Here is a 16,187-nt window from a genome sequence, read left to right as displayed (position 1 = left end):
ATAATTACATGCAACTTATCCTAAACCAAACCTAATCCTTACACTATAGTAAATACATGTAGTTAATTAATATCACTCAGTACTTAAAATGTATAATTAGGCTACATTATACAACAACATACGTTACAAGGATACCTTAAAATGTAAGGGACTTTTTTTATTTATTTTTTTACATTATGGTTACACAACTTAATGTCTTTTTCAATTAAATCATTTAGAAAGTAAATCAAAACATGTTTGTTTGTTTTTTCTTTCAAAATTGTATAAAACCATCATGTTCAACGTAAATCTGAGTTCTCAACAAACATGCTTCTGAAAGAAAAAGAACTCAGATCCTGTCAATCTCAACTTTCATCTAGTTTAAGTGTGAGAGCAGAAGAGTTTACTCACTGTAGCCATCTGGATGCTGGTGTGCCCTTCTGTGCTAACTGCTGACAAACTACCCTCAAGATCCCGGAGCAGACACCAGACACCATACACCCACAAAACACCCTGCAGATTCAAGACGAGACACAATCACAGAAATGACAGCTCTTTGCTCTTGTCAGAAGGATTGGACACATGAAAAGTATTTAGAAAGATAAAGGTTAACACTCTACTGCATACTTGAACTCAAAACGAGAGATGCATTGCCAGTGGCGGAGCCAGAATATTTGCATAGGTTATAGCCAGGCGGGGCCAGCAACCAGTCTGGGCTGCCACAGAAATCTTCATTATCCAAACATTAAAAAAAATGTGTTACCCCCGGATTTCCACCAACTGCGGAACGAGATCTCGCGAATTCATGAGTGATCGCACGATATAACAGGATGTAGTTTCTGTAAACAGAACCACAAAACCAGCAACAGTTTGTTTCCATCCAGAGGAGTAGCCCTTCAGGCCTGTCTCTGACCATTATGACGTTTTCAAGGTGTAGTGCAGGGAAATATGATCCGCCGTGAGCACGGTGTATTTTATTTTGAAAATTAACCGGATGTTTTATTTTGTTCCTGTGCTCAACTTCCTGTCCCACACAATCTGCCCTGTGCTAAATTGCTGCGGAGCTCTCCGGCATCCGGCAAAAATAGAAGCTCTGCGTATCTGCTCCGGAGGGCTGTGGATCGCCAGAGCTTGGACGGAGTCGGAACGCAGCCGTTCCGTAGTCAGTGAAAATACACACATCGACTTTAATGGAAATCTATTGACTCCGCCGCCGTTCCGGAGCAGATCCGCAGCCGTTCTACAGTTGTTGGAAATTGCTCGTAAGATTATAAATTACTGGACTGTTTAGTGTCTACAACACAAATGAATACAATTAATTGTAATTGCATTTGCATTTTTTTTTTTTTTACTCAATTCTGGTCAAGAAAAAAAACAATTTAATCAAAAATATTTGTTGTATAATGCTGTAATATTGTTGTAAAATTGTGTGTAAAACACACAAACTTGAAAACAGCAAAATACTGTATAGATATTTACAGATCAAAAAGCAGATGAAGCACAGTAGTCTGTAGGAGTTGCTTTCTTTATCTGGAGACATAATATAAAGATACAGTCGCCCACATACTTGCTTTTTTCAATTAGGTTTGGTATCATAACATAAGATCTATAGCCTGTGATGTTAAGGGTAAATGAGAATACTTTCCACAGAAAGTGAGAACATTATGGTTGCAATCGCTTTTAATAAAAGTGACTAGGCCTACTATATTTGAGGGACTTTTATTTTTTACATTTATTTAGACAGAATTAACTTTAAATTGATGTATACAATTAAAATTAACTCAACACTTCTACAAGAACATTTTAAACAAGGCTGTTTACTGAACTAGATTCATGCCAGAGATGTTTTTCTGAACAAACTCAAGCCAGAAAAAGCCAAAATGATACCTTTTGCTTTTTGTTACTTTTGGTTGGCCAGACTCATTAGCCTGGCTATCACCAGAACAAGCTCAATCTTTTAAGACTGAACATAAGTCTGGGGAGTCTGCTCTGTATTTCTACTGCACAAGAGGCGTGATCAATGGGCATAGTTCAAATGACTCTGTACGCAATTGGATAGTCCTTCAACCAATCAGACCAACGATCCGGGTGACGTACTTTTCAGCGAAAACTCCAGGCAGGAAACATGTTGGTTTGTAGCATTGATCAGCGGTTTGCAGAAGCAGCAATGACATCGAGCGATTTTGCAGGTTGTGCAAAAAATACATGAAAGTGAGTGGTATTTACACCCACTCGAGCGATTTGTTTGCTAAACTAAAGAAGCCATTGAGCATCGTTGAGAGGTTAAAAGGAATTGGATTGACTGTTGTGTGAGAGCCAATAGCGCGCCAGGTGGATAAGCCAGTTTGTGATTGGTCCCCGCAGATTTGTAATGGAAGCAGGATAGAAGATTGTACAGGTTTCCAGCCTGAGCTGCAGGGTGAAATCAAATCGCCGGGCTGGGTTTACCCAGTCTACAGACTCATGCCAGAACTCAGCCAGAAGTAGCTGAAATGAACATTAGTGGCAGTAAAACACCAACAACCTTTATTCTTCTACAATCAAACAGGGGCAGTTTATCGAATAATAAAGACTTATTATCATGTTGCACAATATGACCTCAAAACACTTTTACAATAGCGCACAATTTGTAAACTAATACATTTAGACCTTTGCATCACATAGCCAACTCCACATTTATGTATTTTCTGACGTAGTGAAACCGAGACTCGTGAAACATGAGTCATGATAAAAGAGTTTAAAGACTCAAGTAAAAGCTTGCTTTTGTGGACACTATCGGTTAGGTTTAGGGTATGGTTTAGGATAGGCTACGTGGTTATTTTCAAAAGAAATAGAGAATTTTAGCGGCACTCACCGAATATTATGTTTCCAAACTGCCGATATACGCACAACACATTGACGTTCATCTGACTGTTTCGGACAAAACTGAATGCGCTTTTATCGCCACTCCCTGGATATTTCAGTTTGAATGTGGCGCGAAATGTCTAAGAAGCATATTATTTTGCAGAAATGTCGCCACAGACAAGTTTTCTTTCTTTCTTTTTTTTCTTCAATGGGCTGCATTTAGGTTCTTGCTGTGTGGTAGCAGCAGGGCCATTCCTCTCAGAACGTTAGTCTAACTGGGGAGAGAATTTAAATTCTGTAATTGTATTTTGCAAGAGACTTCAGGCAAATATCAATTATTCAGGCTTTGACATCTAATGCAAGAAATGTCAGGGCTCTTTTTAAATTGTGAGTATAGGAAGTGCTTTAATAAGAGACATGGTTAGTGCTCACAGTTTGTCATCAGAAGCAATACAGTCACTCGCTGCGAAATGACGCAGATTAGATTTAAAGGTGATATTTTAGTCTGTTGTTAAAGAAATAGTTCACTCATTTCACATAATTTCCTTAATTTTATAGTTGTCATCGATGCTTTCTATCAATATGGTTCTGCTGTAAGGAGAGGATTGTTAACATCAACCAATAAAATAAATACAAATTAAATATGTCTAAATCTATTTTTGCGTTTCACAGAAGAAATAAATTCAATTTGAAATGAGTTGAGGCATCCACATATTTGCTATTGTAAGTCATCAAAAGGCTTCATGGCATGTAAAAGCTGACCATAGATGAAAAGGTGAATTTGGCTTTGAGTTCTTTGCAATGTTTTGCGTCCTTGTGGAGTGTCATCATACTTTTCAAATTCAATGCGTTCGGGTCCACAAATCAAGGATGCAAAGAGAATAAACAGATGAAGCCATCCTTCCACACCTTTCAAAACATACAAACACTATAATTCATTCCAAACAAGAAAAGATTACCAAGGTGCACTGCTGCTACTAGCATAAAGCCGAAGGTGAAATATGGAGCAAGGATAAATGGGGTGTGTTAAATAGACCATGTTTCCATCAGTCGGCCAAAGTGAACCGCATGTGCCATCACCCAGAATTCTGTTCAGTTCTCTTATCAGGAACAGGCCTCTTATCTCATAGCTCCATAACAGCAAACACACTCACACAAGAACAAGTGTACACACACTCCAAAACACACACACACTGTTCTAACACCAATGCCGATGCTGAATTATCTTCATCAGTTTGTAGCTAGGTGACATTTGGTTGCTTTTTTGTCAATCAGAGATATAAACATGAATCTCATTGGCAATATGAAAGCAAAGGCAAAAAGCGATGCGTCAGATTTTATTAGTAAAAGTGTAAGTTGCAAATGTTCCAATGTTTAAATTTTACTTTCCCATACAAGCCTGATTATCCACCTAAAAAAGGAAGATTTTTAAAGGTCAAAAAGGATACCATATGGCTGCACCCAAGGAGCTCTAATAAACCTGGAGAAAGCGGTTGGATTTCCATTAATCTCAAATGGCAGTTGAAAGGCTATCATTCCTGAAAGCACGAGAGCTGGATGTTCCCTGAATGCTTTGAAGCAATTACTGTAATATAATGGATTTCTTGGGACACATGTTGTATCCATAAATTTTTATTCCAAAGCTATCAATGATCATCTAAGCAGAAAGATCATTTTTGCCAATTTAATATGACATTGGGTCAAAACAAACCAGTCAAACACTGACCCCATGAGTGCATTATTGTCAAAATGTTACATTTAAGAAGAGGTATCTCAAATCTGCAATTTCTGTTAAACTCATCTTTCATTGAGCTGCATGTGAAAGAGAGCTCTGACATTCAGCGCATACTCAATTTTAATGGGTTGATGCTTTTCCATTTGATGCACTGACCTGCGGTCACGTCTTCCTCTTGTGACTGTAGCTGGTTCTCTAATCTGTTATTAGTCTGTCTAGTTGTAAAAACAGCTTTACTAATAACGCCTCATTTTCAATTTTACTCATTTTGTCCTGATTAAAACTTTCTTCATTAATGTAGCAAAATTAGACAAAGTTTTATGTCCCGGGGGAACCTATAAAATCCCTTTCCTCATTAAGTAGTATTAGCAGTTAAGACATCATTGCAAGGTGGCTTTAATTACTTTTTGACATTAATAACTTGAGACTGGATGCAGATTTGTTGTTGATGGGCTAAATTTATATGATCGTAAACACCTGCATACATGGGCCTTGTTTTCTTCTTCAGGTTGAATGAAAGTGAGAAACTCATCGACCAAAATTTTCATTGAGGCATCAGCAGTTTTCATTTTATTGACTGACTTCACTTCAGATCCGACATCTGATTAATTCGTTTTTATACTCCAAGGATGCTAATAAGGTCATTGTTGTTTTGTAGACACAGCTAGTTTTTGGACATGATATTTAAAAAGCACTGAAATTATAAATCAAATAAAACCAAATTTTGAGAAAAATAAAATAAAAATCATTAAATAAATAAATAAAACTAATTAGAGTGAGTTAAATACTGTGAGTTAAATACATAATAATATGGTCAGATATATGTCCCTTGCATTCTAATGCTTCCTGCTCATTTCTATATCAGTTCATAAGTATTAACACAACACAAGCAATATTCAGGCTAAAAATGTACCCTGTGATATTCCACAATCTACATCAAAGGGCTGTACTGACACCTAGTGGACAGTATTTTTAATATGATCATTATGTTGTGTTTTATAATTCAGCAACATATTGCTCAGAAGAGTGTGTACAGTTATTGCAAAGGCATTGATTTTCTTTTTCTTTGAATATATTTGCTCTTTATGGATATTAGCCTCCTGTTATCAATTCACACATATTTACTCACCAATCCAAAACTCAATTGTTAAATAAACAACTGTTGTCCTCATTGTTATGTGGTAATTCAGAGCTATTGATAATTCTTGACAATCAGTTTGCCCAATGTACAAATGACAGTCATTGTGTGTGATGTAATGTACCTATGTTTATCAAATACTTAGTCTTACTTGCCTCTTTGTCTATTTATAACAGCTGAACACAGGAGAGGTATTTACAAGTGAACACACACACACTGCAAACAGTGGACACACACACACGGAGCAGTGGGCAGCCAGTGTGGCACCCGAGGAGCGACTGGGGGTTAGGTGCCTTGCTCAAGGGCACCTCAGTCATGTCCTGCCGGTATTGAGAATCGAACCCGCAACCTTTAGGTTATCAGACTGACTCTCTAACCATTAAGGCCACGACTTTAAAGAAACACAAGTTGTGCTAGCTTCATCAGGGGAGCCAGGGGTAAGTGAGGCTGACCTGTATTTATGCTTGACACCCTTAACAATGACAAAGACGTCTATGAGTGTTACTGCTCTCTCTCAGTGAAGAATAATTGTGCACATGTATTGTCAAAACAATTTTAAATCCAAAGGTTGTCTGATGCAGTGTTTGAAGGTGCATGGTTATTATAAACAGTTTTCTTAGGCATTCTGCTATTGTTTAATGGTCAAATAGCTCAAATGTTTAGGTTGTGCCCACTCTTCTGGAAAGCGTCTGATATGTAAATGTTGATTTGGTATTGTCTAAGAATTGTTTTTTCATGTGGTCTTATGTTATGTCTAGTCTTGAAAGACAAGTCAATAATAGTCTAGACAGTAGCAACACTGGAACATTTCAGAAGCTTGTTTACTTTCAGCATCTATTCCCTTGTCTCATTTCAGAGTCTTATTTTCAAACACAAGAATGGTAAGCTTCAAGTTTTAAATTTGTCATACACTTCTGCTTTCGTATTAACGTATTCACTGCTTTTGTTATGTATTAAACAATGCAAGTACAATAATGTGGTTATCATGTTGGCCACAAATACACGTTTTGGATTGTCACCTTCAGGGCAAGAATAGCACCACCAGCTCATGTCTTCATGCACACTGTGAAAAATGTCATAATCAGCACTGCACGATTCCTATAGACATCTCAACGTCATGTGTCTTCATTTCCTGCCGGCTGAAATGCGGTGCAGCCTTCCATCTTTGTAAAGAGGATGAGCATCGTCTTCTCTGCCCTATGGAAATTGTACACTGCCTCAACTCTGGCTATGGCTGTCCCATGACCATGACTCGTCAAAAAATTGCCCATCACCTAGAAGTGTGTCCTGCCAGTGTGATCACTTGTACCCTGGAATGGAACCGATGGCCTGTGAACGAGACCGATACCACCTTCTACAGAAATGCCATCCAGGATCCAAACTGCATGAGTCAGTTAGACCTTGCTATGGCCCTTAGAGATCAGAAGCTTTTGTTTAGCTCAATTCAGATGAAGACACTCTTCCCTGAGTTGATAGACAAGATGGAGGAGCCTGAAGTTCAACTGGATGGAGCTGTTGGAGGTGTTGATCCAGAGCACTGGGAGTCTCCGAACTTACACCCGGAAGAAATGTTGGAGAATAGTCTTAATGGGGAAGAAGGACAAGAACTAACCCAAGAGGAGAGGCTGGCCCTTGCTAAGAGTAAAGATGTGGCCTGCTTGGATAATTATGGGATGTGGGAGAGAATGTTTATGAAGGAGAAGGAAGGATGCAAGCAAACTGTGAAGAATTTAGATGATAAAAGTTGTCCGATTAAGGATAAGGAAGACCCAAAAGTGACCCCTCAGAATTCCCATGATGACATTTCCAGAACAGGTTTAGCTCCTTGGCAAGATGGCGTTCTTGAGAGACTCGGTAAAGAAGTCAATGTGGCCGAGTATAATATGTATCTGGTGCACAACGGATGCATGCTTATCAACTTTGGTCAGCTGGCTGCTTGCACACCTAAAGAGAAAGATTTTGTTTATGGTAATTTAGAGCCCATTGAAGTTCAAACCATACACTCTTTCAACTTTCCAACCAGCTACAGAGCCAAGCGAAGCCACCTCAAGGATCCATCAAAGATGGTTAAGAAGACACACCAGAATGTGGACACATCTGATTTAGGCATTGGTATTGAAGAGCTCCCAAAGGCGAATGAGATAGAGGCAACACTGCTGTGTGCACTAGAAAGAGAACTAAAAGGTCATCAGATATGCGAGTCTGTTGGAATCGACGGGCTATATGTTGATTGTGGCACCCAGACCTATGACTTTCATTCTGCTCCATTCAAAAGTGATGCATCTTTGGCCGATGTTGTTGAGGACCAGCCGCAAAACCTACATGTGCAGATTCAGACCGAATGTGTGACTAGGAGACACAACAAATCCTGCTCAGCCTTTACTTACCTGTGCTGTCATGCCTTCAGGCGTGATGAATACCCCTGGCATTTTAAGAACGTGCATGGAGACATTCAGTCATGTCTTACAGGCTGGTTTTTACAACGGTGCCCACTGTCTTACCTTGGTTGCACCTTCAGCCAGAAGAAATTTCGACCATCTAAATATCAGGCTACAGTGAGCTATGACACAGATCTTAGCACTTTCATCTTACAACCAGAGGTGGCACCATCACTTTACAAAGGAGTAAGAATCACTAACAGTGAACGCAAACGAGCAAGGAATTTGGATTCTCTGAGCAGACTTCCTTTTGAGCTTTTACAACACATTGTGAGTTACCTGGATAGTGTGTCTTTGGGTCGTCTATCTCAAGTTTCCGAGTTAATGAGGGAGGTGTGCAGCACTGTTCTTCAGCAAAAGGGTATGGTGTACCTCAAATGGGAGAAAAAGACATACTCGCATGGTGGATTCACCTGGAGGGCCCGGAAAAAGGTAAATGCCTTGCTCATATCATCAGTCAATACTCTTCAACTAATTCCTCGAAGAGTTCAAAAGCATAAAAAAATAAAAGTCTGTAATTATTCTCTGAATTATTTTCCAAACCTGTATGTTATTTTTCCTGTGGAACACAAAATAATCTTTAAGCTGCTTTACACCATAAACCCAGCAAACAAAGAATGTTCCCCAAACATTAGTGCATGGTTCTGCTTTGGTTATTTCTTCCAAACTTCCAAGTTCCTAACTTTCTAGGACGATTTTATTTTATAACCTCAAACTAAAGCATTGTGTGTGTGCAATAACGCAATAAGAGCATATGCACAACATACTCTAATGGATATATTAAGGTTTTATTTATGATTCATTAACTGTATTCCAGTTCATGTGAGTTATAGCTTATGTAACCTAAATATAATATATAACTTATATTATTATCAGTATTGTTTAATTTTGTATTATGCATTCAGTTATTCATAAAAAAGATTCCCATAAGTCTCAAAATCATGTGCACAGTCACAAACCAATATAAAAAAAAAAGAAAAAAAATCTTTCCATCCCTGTCTAATTTTATTCCAAGAACATTAGCGGTGTTGCAGGGCATGATAAACATTCTAAGTACGTTGGAGCTCTGTTATCTATTCTCTGAAGCATGTGGGTCAGAGAGGGCGTACATGGGTCATTTTACTCTCTCTGGCTCCATGTCAGTCAGCTATACACTGGTAAAGGTTTGATTTTGGATGACAGGTGCTCTCTCTCTCTCTCTCTCTCTCTCTCTCTCTCTCTCTCTCTCTCTCTCTCTCTCTCTCTCTCTCTCTCTCTCTCTCTCTCTCAGCTCATTGTTTTGGAAGCAATTGATGCCAGCGTTTAACCAGTAGGGGGTGTAACCTGCACTGTGGAAAGCCAATGAGAATAGCACTGTGGAATACTGATCACCATATTGATATGTTCATAAAAGGCACTGGATAGGCGCATATATATATTTAGCCCTTGTAATTTCAATAAAAAACAGCATTACTTAAAATGACATGCACTTAATTTTGTACAGTACCATAGTTGTATCATTTAACATCTTTTGTGTGTGGGTGTGGGGAATGTTTTGCCTGAAAGTATATAAAAAAAATACCAAAAAAAAAGCCATTTGGTTGGATTTCTTTTAATGCAATGACGTAAGTGATGCTTAAGTGTCCAAATATTTTTAAGACCATAGTTTTCAGTCATTACAAAGCCTTACTGAAATTGCACTGATTTATATGGGACCCTTCTCATCTCCATGTAGGTATGGGAGTTTAGCAGTGTGTTCTCTCCAGTGGATAAATGGTGCTTTGAAGACATGCCCTCTATGGCAGAGCACCTGAAGGTCTGTTCTTTCTATCAGAAGGAGATTCGAAGTGAACCTGTGGCATTACCCAGCATGACAGATCTCCAGGAGAGAAAAGGAGAGTTTCAGACTCTAGTCAATAGTGTCCTCACTACTGCCAAGGCACACAGAGAATAAGAGACGGCTGTGTGGCGCAAGCTGTGGATGTATAATATAAAAGCATGCTGCATGCACTAACCTCATCAATAAACCTCATTTCTAGATAAAATTGTTATAGTCAAAGGGACAGTTCACAAAAAAAAAAAAAAAAAAATCATTCTGTCATCATTTACTCTCACACTCATGTCAGAGACGATATTTTGAGAAATTACTATTATTATTATTATTATTATTTGTCTTTACACTGAAAGTCAGTGGTAACAAAACTGTTTGGTAACCAACATTCTTCATTCTTCAAAATAACTTATTTTGTGTTCCACAGAAGAAACAAAGCCATTTAAGTCTGGAACAACATGAGGGTGAGTAAATGATGCAGATTTTTTTTTTTTTTTTTTTTTTTTTAGTGGACTATCCAAACAGATCTTTGCTGACCTCTACTGGCTAAAAAAATAAATACACTGTCATAAAGGCTACAAAATAACCGTGATACTACAAATGCATTTTACAGTGGGATAGTGAAAAAGCTTTTATTTTGAATTCAATACCTTTGTTTCATTACAAATTATACTATCATAATATAATACGTTTACAAAAAATAACATGACAATCAGAATGTCTTTGGTATGTCCTACATTCGGTTTAATGACAGGAGCACTCGAGTGTGTGTAAAATTAGATGTTAACATTTTACAAAAAGGTCTCATTTGTTAATATATTAACTAACATGAACTGACTATGAGCAATATAATTTTACAGCATTTATTAATCTTTGTTAATGTTGGTTAATAAAAATACAACTGGTCACTGTTTGTTCACAGTGCATTAACTAACATAAACAAATAAAAATTTTGATTTAACAAATGCTGTAAAAGTACTGTTTACTAGTAGTTCATGTAAACTAATGTAGTTGACTAACGTTAACAAATTTGTTATTGTAAAGCTTAACCAATCTGATCTTTTTTTTTTTTTTTTGCATGATTTGAGAATCAGTAGAAAGGAATCACTTATTTGATTAGTGATCTTAAATATTTCTTCTTTTTATGTTATAAGGTTATTTTCATTATAAAGACATAAATTTCCATCATAAAGTTTATTCATCTCTTCCTCCATGCAGTGCTCTCATAATTTTAGATGTTGCAAAATCCTGAAAGATTTTTTTCTCATTAGTCATATATATGCTGTATTTTAGACACAGAAATATTTTTATTTTTTGCATTCCCCACATCCCCCAAAGTGACAGTAACCTGAAAAAGCTTTAATTTGATTCACTTATGAAAACCAGTTAAAAAACAAAGTTAATAAACAAATGCCTTTGTTTCAATACAATGAATATACAGTATTTATGAGTATGTTGCTAAATCTCTATTGCATCTCTGACACTTCTGGGTTGCGTAGTTTATTGATGACCTCTGACAGCATGCGGTTACATAGGGCAGCATAGGGGTTCAGGATCACAGCCTGCTGCTTGGCAAACTCACTGCCTAGAGCCGCTGCTCTCTCAAAGTCCACCCGAGCCTCCTCATCACGACCCGACAACCTGAGAAGAAGCCCGTGCTGGACCATAGCCTGGCAGGCCGATCGCCCAACGCCGCCGCTGAGAGTGATGGCACGCTCCAGATCTTCAACTGCACCTAAAATAGATTATAGATCAGTTAAGTGAGATTTCTTGCATAAAACCCAAAATTACCCCCTGGTTTCACAGACAAGGCTTAAACCTAGTCCCAGACTAAAATGTTTGAGCTGTTTAAACTGAAAGCAACTTGCACTGACATATCTTAAAATATGTCAGTGCCATAGTTTTGTCTCAAGATGCACATTAGTAATGTTTCTAAGGCATGTTTATTAAAGCTACTTAAATGTCCCAAATGAACTAAGGCCTAATCCTGAATTAATCCAACGCTATCTCACAACCTATTCATTCAAATTTGTACGAGTGAGTAAAAGGTGGCTAATTCGTACAAATTTGTATGATATGTCTAAACCTCAGTGATGGGTAGGTTTAGGGGTGGGGCCATGGGTAGGTAATTCGTACGAATTCATAATATATGTACGATTTAGATTTTTTTTTACAAGTGAGGTCATATGAATGTGTACGAATTAGCCACCTCGTAAAATTCGTACGAATTGCAGTGAGATCAGGTTGGCTTAATCTAAGCATTGTCTTTGAAACCAGGCCTAGATCTTTTATATGGAAGCTTACTTCTGCCACAGAATAATTAATTAATAAAAAAAGACAACTGTGACTTTTTATATCACGCAAATCTGAATTTGACCCTCCACATTGTGAGATAAAAACAGAGAATTGCAAGATGTTAACCCCCATTTTATAAATAAAAGTCAAAATTGTGCAGGTAATTGTTGCAATTACTTTTATTTTTTATTACATGATGGAAACAAGCTTAAACATTTAAAAACTCAGTCTTATTGGTGGGAAAAAGTAAGTATACTAACACGTGAAACAATGTGTATCTGGCAATGTTTTATTATGTTGAAAGTTGTATGTATGGCTGCAGTTCTGAAACAAAATGTCTGCTTAGTGGCACTAAAAGGTCAAAAATAAAGGTTCCTAAAGGTTGTTATCGCAGCAATGCCATAGAAGAGCCATTTTTGGTTCTCCAAAGAACCTTTTAGTGAACAGTTCTTAAAAGAACCATTTTTTTCCTAGTGTGAAGAAAATCTAAAGAACCTCTTGTGGAATGGAAAGTTTCCATGGATGTTAAATGATCTTTACGGATCCATCAATGTCAATAAAGAACCTTTATTTTTAAGAGTGACTAAACGTGACAAACACATTTGGTGAAGCAACCAAGCCATTTTAGCTGGTTTTTACAAGTCTTTGAACTCTATCATGACTCGCTTTTCACGAGACTCGAGCAAGTTTACTATGTCAGAAAAGCTATATGGATTTAGTTATGTGATGTGAATGTCACGATGTATTAGTTTACCAATCATGCACTGTACTATGAAAAGTGCTTTGAGGTCATAACATTGTCAAGTATTGTGCGTGGAGCTGCATGGAAATAAGTCTTAATTCATTGATAATCTGCCTCTGTATGCTAGTAATGATTTGTGTGAACAGCAATACAAGTAGTTGTTTTACTGCCACTAGTGTACTGCCTACTTAGAATATATTTCCTTGATGGTCTCTGAGTTATTAAAGAAATGTAGAAATTAAAGTTGGAAAACTTTCCAGCCAATTTTGGGTGAGAGAGGAAGAGGCGTATCACCTTTCGTGTCTCCCTGCAGGCGTTTTGTCTGGGCTCGGTTGTTGTAGGCAGAAGCCCTTTGAGGAAGGATTCTGATGGCCTGGTTAAAATGCTGAAGAGAAGCGAGCAGGTCTCCAGACTCGGCAGCCGAAACTCCCTGCAGTTCCAGATCTTTCACCTGTTTCACTAGCTCTGGCTCAAAAGCACTGTCTATAGATAGAAATGAAAGAAATGCATAGAAGTGTTCACATTCAAACACATCTTTGTAGCATTTGAAACTTTCAAGTATGAAAGAAGTGATTTATGTCTAAAAGTAAATCTATCTATCTATCTATCTATCTATCTATCTATCTATCTATCTATCTATCTATCTATCTATCTATCTATCACAATGTAACATTAAGTGAGAGACTGTTGTTTATCATTATTAGTCATTTATCCTCTGATTATGGATTTTCATCTTACCATCATCTATTAGATCATCTTCTTGATTTAATCCAGGAATATCTCCAAAAGGGCTGGTAGGGTTAAAGATGGCCTGTAAAACGGCTCTGTCATGAGCTGATGCCATTTGCTCTCAGTGAGTGGACCAAGATCCAAAATGAGAGGATTTCTATAGAAAAAGAGGAGTTCTCTGCAAAACACTTTCCAGCACTCTGCACTAGCCAATCAGAAGAGGGGGTGGAAGCAGGACTTTGAAATGGTCTGTGTTTGATTAAGTCTGTGGGATGTTAAGGATATAAAAGTCTGACATACATACTGCTCTGTCTAAGTCATTGTGTGTAGCACCTTCAGACATTTCTACAAACTGGCAAGCTAAGAAAATTCTTTGTAAAACTGCATAGCCTACAACTTAAACAACGGGATAGTTCATCCAAAAATGAAAATTCAGTCATCCTTTACTCACCATCAAGTTGAATTTATTTAATTGAATTCTTGAATTTCTTTCCTGTGCTCAACACAAAATAAAATATTTTTATTTTTGGAAACATTTAGCCAGCAGATAAATGTATACATACGAATTTTGTAACACAGCTTGAAAAGTATTAACTCCTGCACTCCACATAGAACATCTGTTTAGAAGCTGTTGGAGACCAGCACTACTAGGACTAAAAACCATAAGATCAGCATACATAACATAATTCCCTAAAACATGCCCAATCATACACCCAGTGTTGCAGGCTTTCAATCATTTAGATACACCAAAAGGGGCAGAGACTTTATTGTCCCATTTTACTTATATTAACCGGTGGGCATACCAACATACCTACAAAAGCTTTGGATGCATCAATTAAACTGATGAACTGATGAGTTTTTATCTCTAATTATTTACTATTACTATATCAGTGGTCTTTAAAATCAAACTGATTATCTGCCGAGTTAATAAACACATTTATCCTATCCAGCAATATATTTTCTAAAACTTTAGAAAGAATACTGGCTAGTAATTATCTAAACTACCTACATTTCCAGCTTTGTCCTTAATAACTGGCTAACAAAACAGACAAAATCAAATCTGGTAACAAACCATGAATCATAAAACCTCTTAATTCCATATTTAAGATGTTCAGCACAGATATGTCCTAGGCCACTTGCTTTGTTCTCAGATAGCTTGCTTATAGCTTAGTACACCTCATGTGACAATCACTATTGGATCATTACCCTACATGTTGCCCACCTTATACAGATAATCTTGGACACAATTGAATAATTACAATAATGCTCCAAAACTCTGTTCCAGAGAGTCCATCTAAGGTATATGGAAGATAGATTCTGCAGCTGTTAAAAGTTCTCACCTTTTTCCAAAAATCAGTAATATTAGGCCCTATTATCACCATGGAATCAGCCCACAAGTTTTGATCTCTTTTTTGTGAATGAAAAGCAAACGAAAGTAAAGATCAAGTACATATTGAACATGCTTGCACAATTGATGACACTGAGGACCTAAATTCAATCTAAAAACCATTCAGTTAATTAATAGACAAAAGCATCCAACGGTTTGGAAAATAGATGATTCCCTTTCAAGGGAACTCGAGCTGCGTTTGAGACGCTGTGGGAACGCCCTGCGTGATTGCGTCGTGAAGCACGTGTATAATCAGTCCAATGGAAAGACGAGGTGCCATAGGCGGGTGACGTTCATCGACTATAAAGCACCCCTGAAACCAGACCGCGCTAGCTTCTGTGCCTTCAGCAAGCGCTCTCATCTGTCCTTGTCATATTTATTGTTGTCTGTCAAGTTCATATATATCATATATAATGGCGAGCAAGCAAGATTTTAAGCGTTGTGTTGTTCCCTGCCCCCGTTACATCACGGGTGGGGACACACATCAGCTTTGTGTTGCTTGTTTGAGAGTGGAGCATGCCCAGTCAGTCCTCGTGGGGGCTGACTGAGAGCATTGTGAGAGGCTGTCCGTGAGGACGCTCCGCTTCCGCCGGGCGTTCTTCAAGGAGGACAGTTTGGTTCGTGCTCCCCGAGGTGGCTTTCATCTTGGGGTTCGCATATGGATTTAGTAGCGGGGTTTGAGACGGGCCCCACCCTTTCTCAGCCCTTACCTGCTGAATCCAGTGCCTCTGCCCAGGAAGGAGCCCGCTCTGCGGCTTCTCCTTCCCAGGTTGAGGCACCAATGCTGCGGCTATCCAGTTCTGAGGAACTGGATGTCTTTAGTATTGATACAGGGGATTATGAGTCTTCGCCAGCTCATACCTCTGTTGATGAGGAGCTAATGGAGGTCTTGACTCGTGCTGTAGCTAAATTAAATATTGACTGGCCAGCAGATGAAGTTGAAACTGAATCTAGAAAGAGTCTTTTAGATGATCGAAATTTGCCATCTAGATCACAACCTCCTCGTCGGGAACTCCTGTTTTTTCCCAATCTCCACACCGAGGTGTCGAAATCGTGGAATAAACCGGTGTCTTTCAGAGTGCATAATCCA

At 38.1% G+C, this 16,187-nt stretch overlaps 2 protein-coding genes across 4 annotated transcripts; one reads left to right on the top strand and one right to left on the bottom strand.

Annotated features, from left to right (window-relative positions):
- The first annotated feature begins 5,905 nt into the window (after nt 1–5,905).
- Nucleotides 5,906–10,535, top strand: LOC311291205 (F-box only protein 40). Of its 3 annotated transcripts, XM_084410123.1 has the most exons (5): nt 5,906–6,133; nt 6,553–6,577; nt 6,722–8,566; nt 9,849–9,929; nt 10,372–10,535. In XM_084410123.1, exons 2-5 carry the CDS (start codon nt 6,575–6,577, stop codon nt 10,414–10,416), a joined length of 1,974 nt encoding a protein of 657 aa, XP_084266249.1. In that variant the 5' UTR covers nt 5,906–6,133; nt 6,553–6,574; the 3' UTR covers nt 10,417–10,535. The 3 variants fall into 3 exon arrangements, with proteins under 3 accessions (XP_084266249.1, XP_084266250.1, XP_084266248.1); XM_084410124.1 differs by lacking the exon at nt 10,372–10,535 and having other exon boundaries at nt 5,912–6,133; nt 6,852–8,566; nt 9,849–10,185; XM_084410122.1 differs by lacking the exon at nt 10,372–10,535 and having other exon boundaries at nt 5,912–6,133; nt 9,849–10,185.
- Nucleotides 10,536–11,173: 638 nt separating this feature from the next.
- ttc36 (tetratricopeptide repeat domain 36) lies at nt 11,174–13,874 on the bottom strand. The gene is made up of 3 exons (XM_084410125.1): nt 13,720–13,874; nt 13,276–13,464; nt 11,174–11,679 (listed from the first exon to the last, which is right to left on the bottom strand). The coding sequence occupies exons 1-3, from the start codon at nt 13,823–13,825 to the stop codon at nt 11,411–11,413; spliced, it is 564 nt and encodes a 187-aa protein (XP_084266251.1). The 5' UTR covers nt 13,826–13,874; the 3' UTR covers nt 11,174–11,410.
- Between the last annotated feature and the right edge of the window lie 2,313 nt (nt 13,875–16,187).

Source organism: Rutilus rutilus (genome assembly GCF_951802725.1).
Source record: "Rutilus rutilus genome assembly, chromosome: 5".
Lineage (NCBI taxonomy): Eukaryota > Metazoa > Chordata > Actinopteri > Cypriniformes > Leuciscidae > Rutilus > Rutilus rutilus.
The sequence above is the reverse complement of the archived record's forward strand: the minus strand, read 5'-3'. Positions and strand labels throughout refer to the sequence as shown.

Excerpts from the sequence above, each read along its gene's own strand:
- LOC311291205 (XM_084410122.1), top strand. Across the intron at positions 8,567-9,848 it reads CCTGGAGGGCCCGGAAAAAG|GTATGGGAGTTTAGCAGTGT; the intron begins GTAAATGCCTTG and ends ATCTCCATGTAG.
- ttc36 (XM_084410125.1), bottom strand. The coding sequence starts at position 13,825 with ATGGCATCAGCTCATGACAGAGCCGTTTTACAGGCCATCTTTAACCCT. Across the intron at positions 13,465-13,719 it reads AGATGATCTAATAGATGATG|ACAGTGCTTTTGAGCCAGAG; the intron begins GTAAGATGAAAA and ends TTCTATCTATAG. Across the intron at positions 11,680-13,275 it reads CCTGCAGGGAGACACGAAAG|GTGCAGTTGAAGATCTGGAG; the intron begins GTGATACGCCTC and ends AATCTATTTTAG.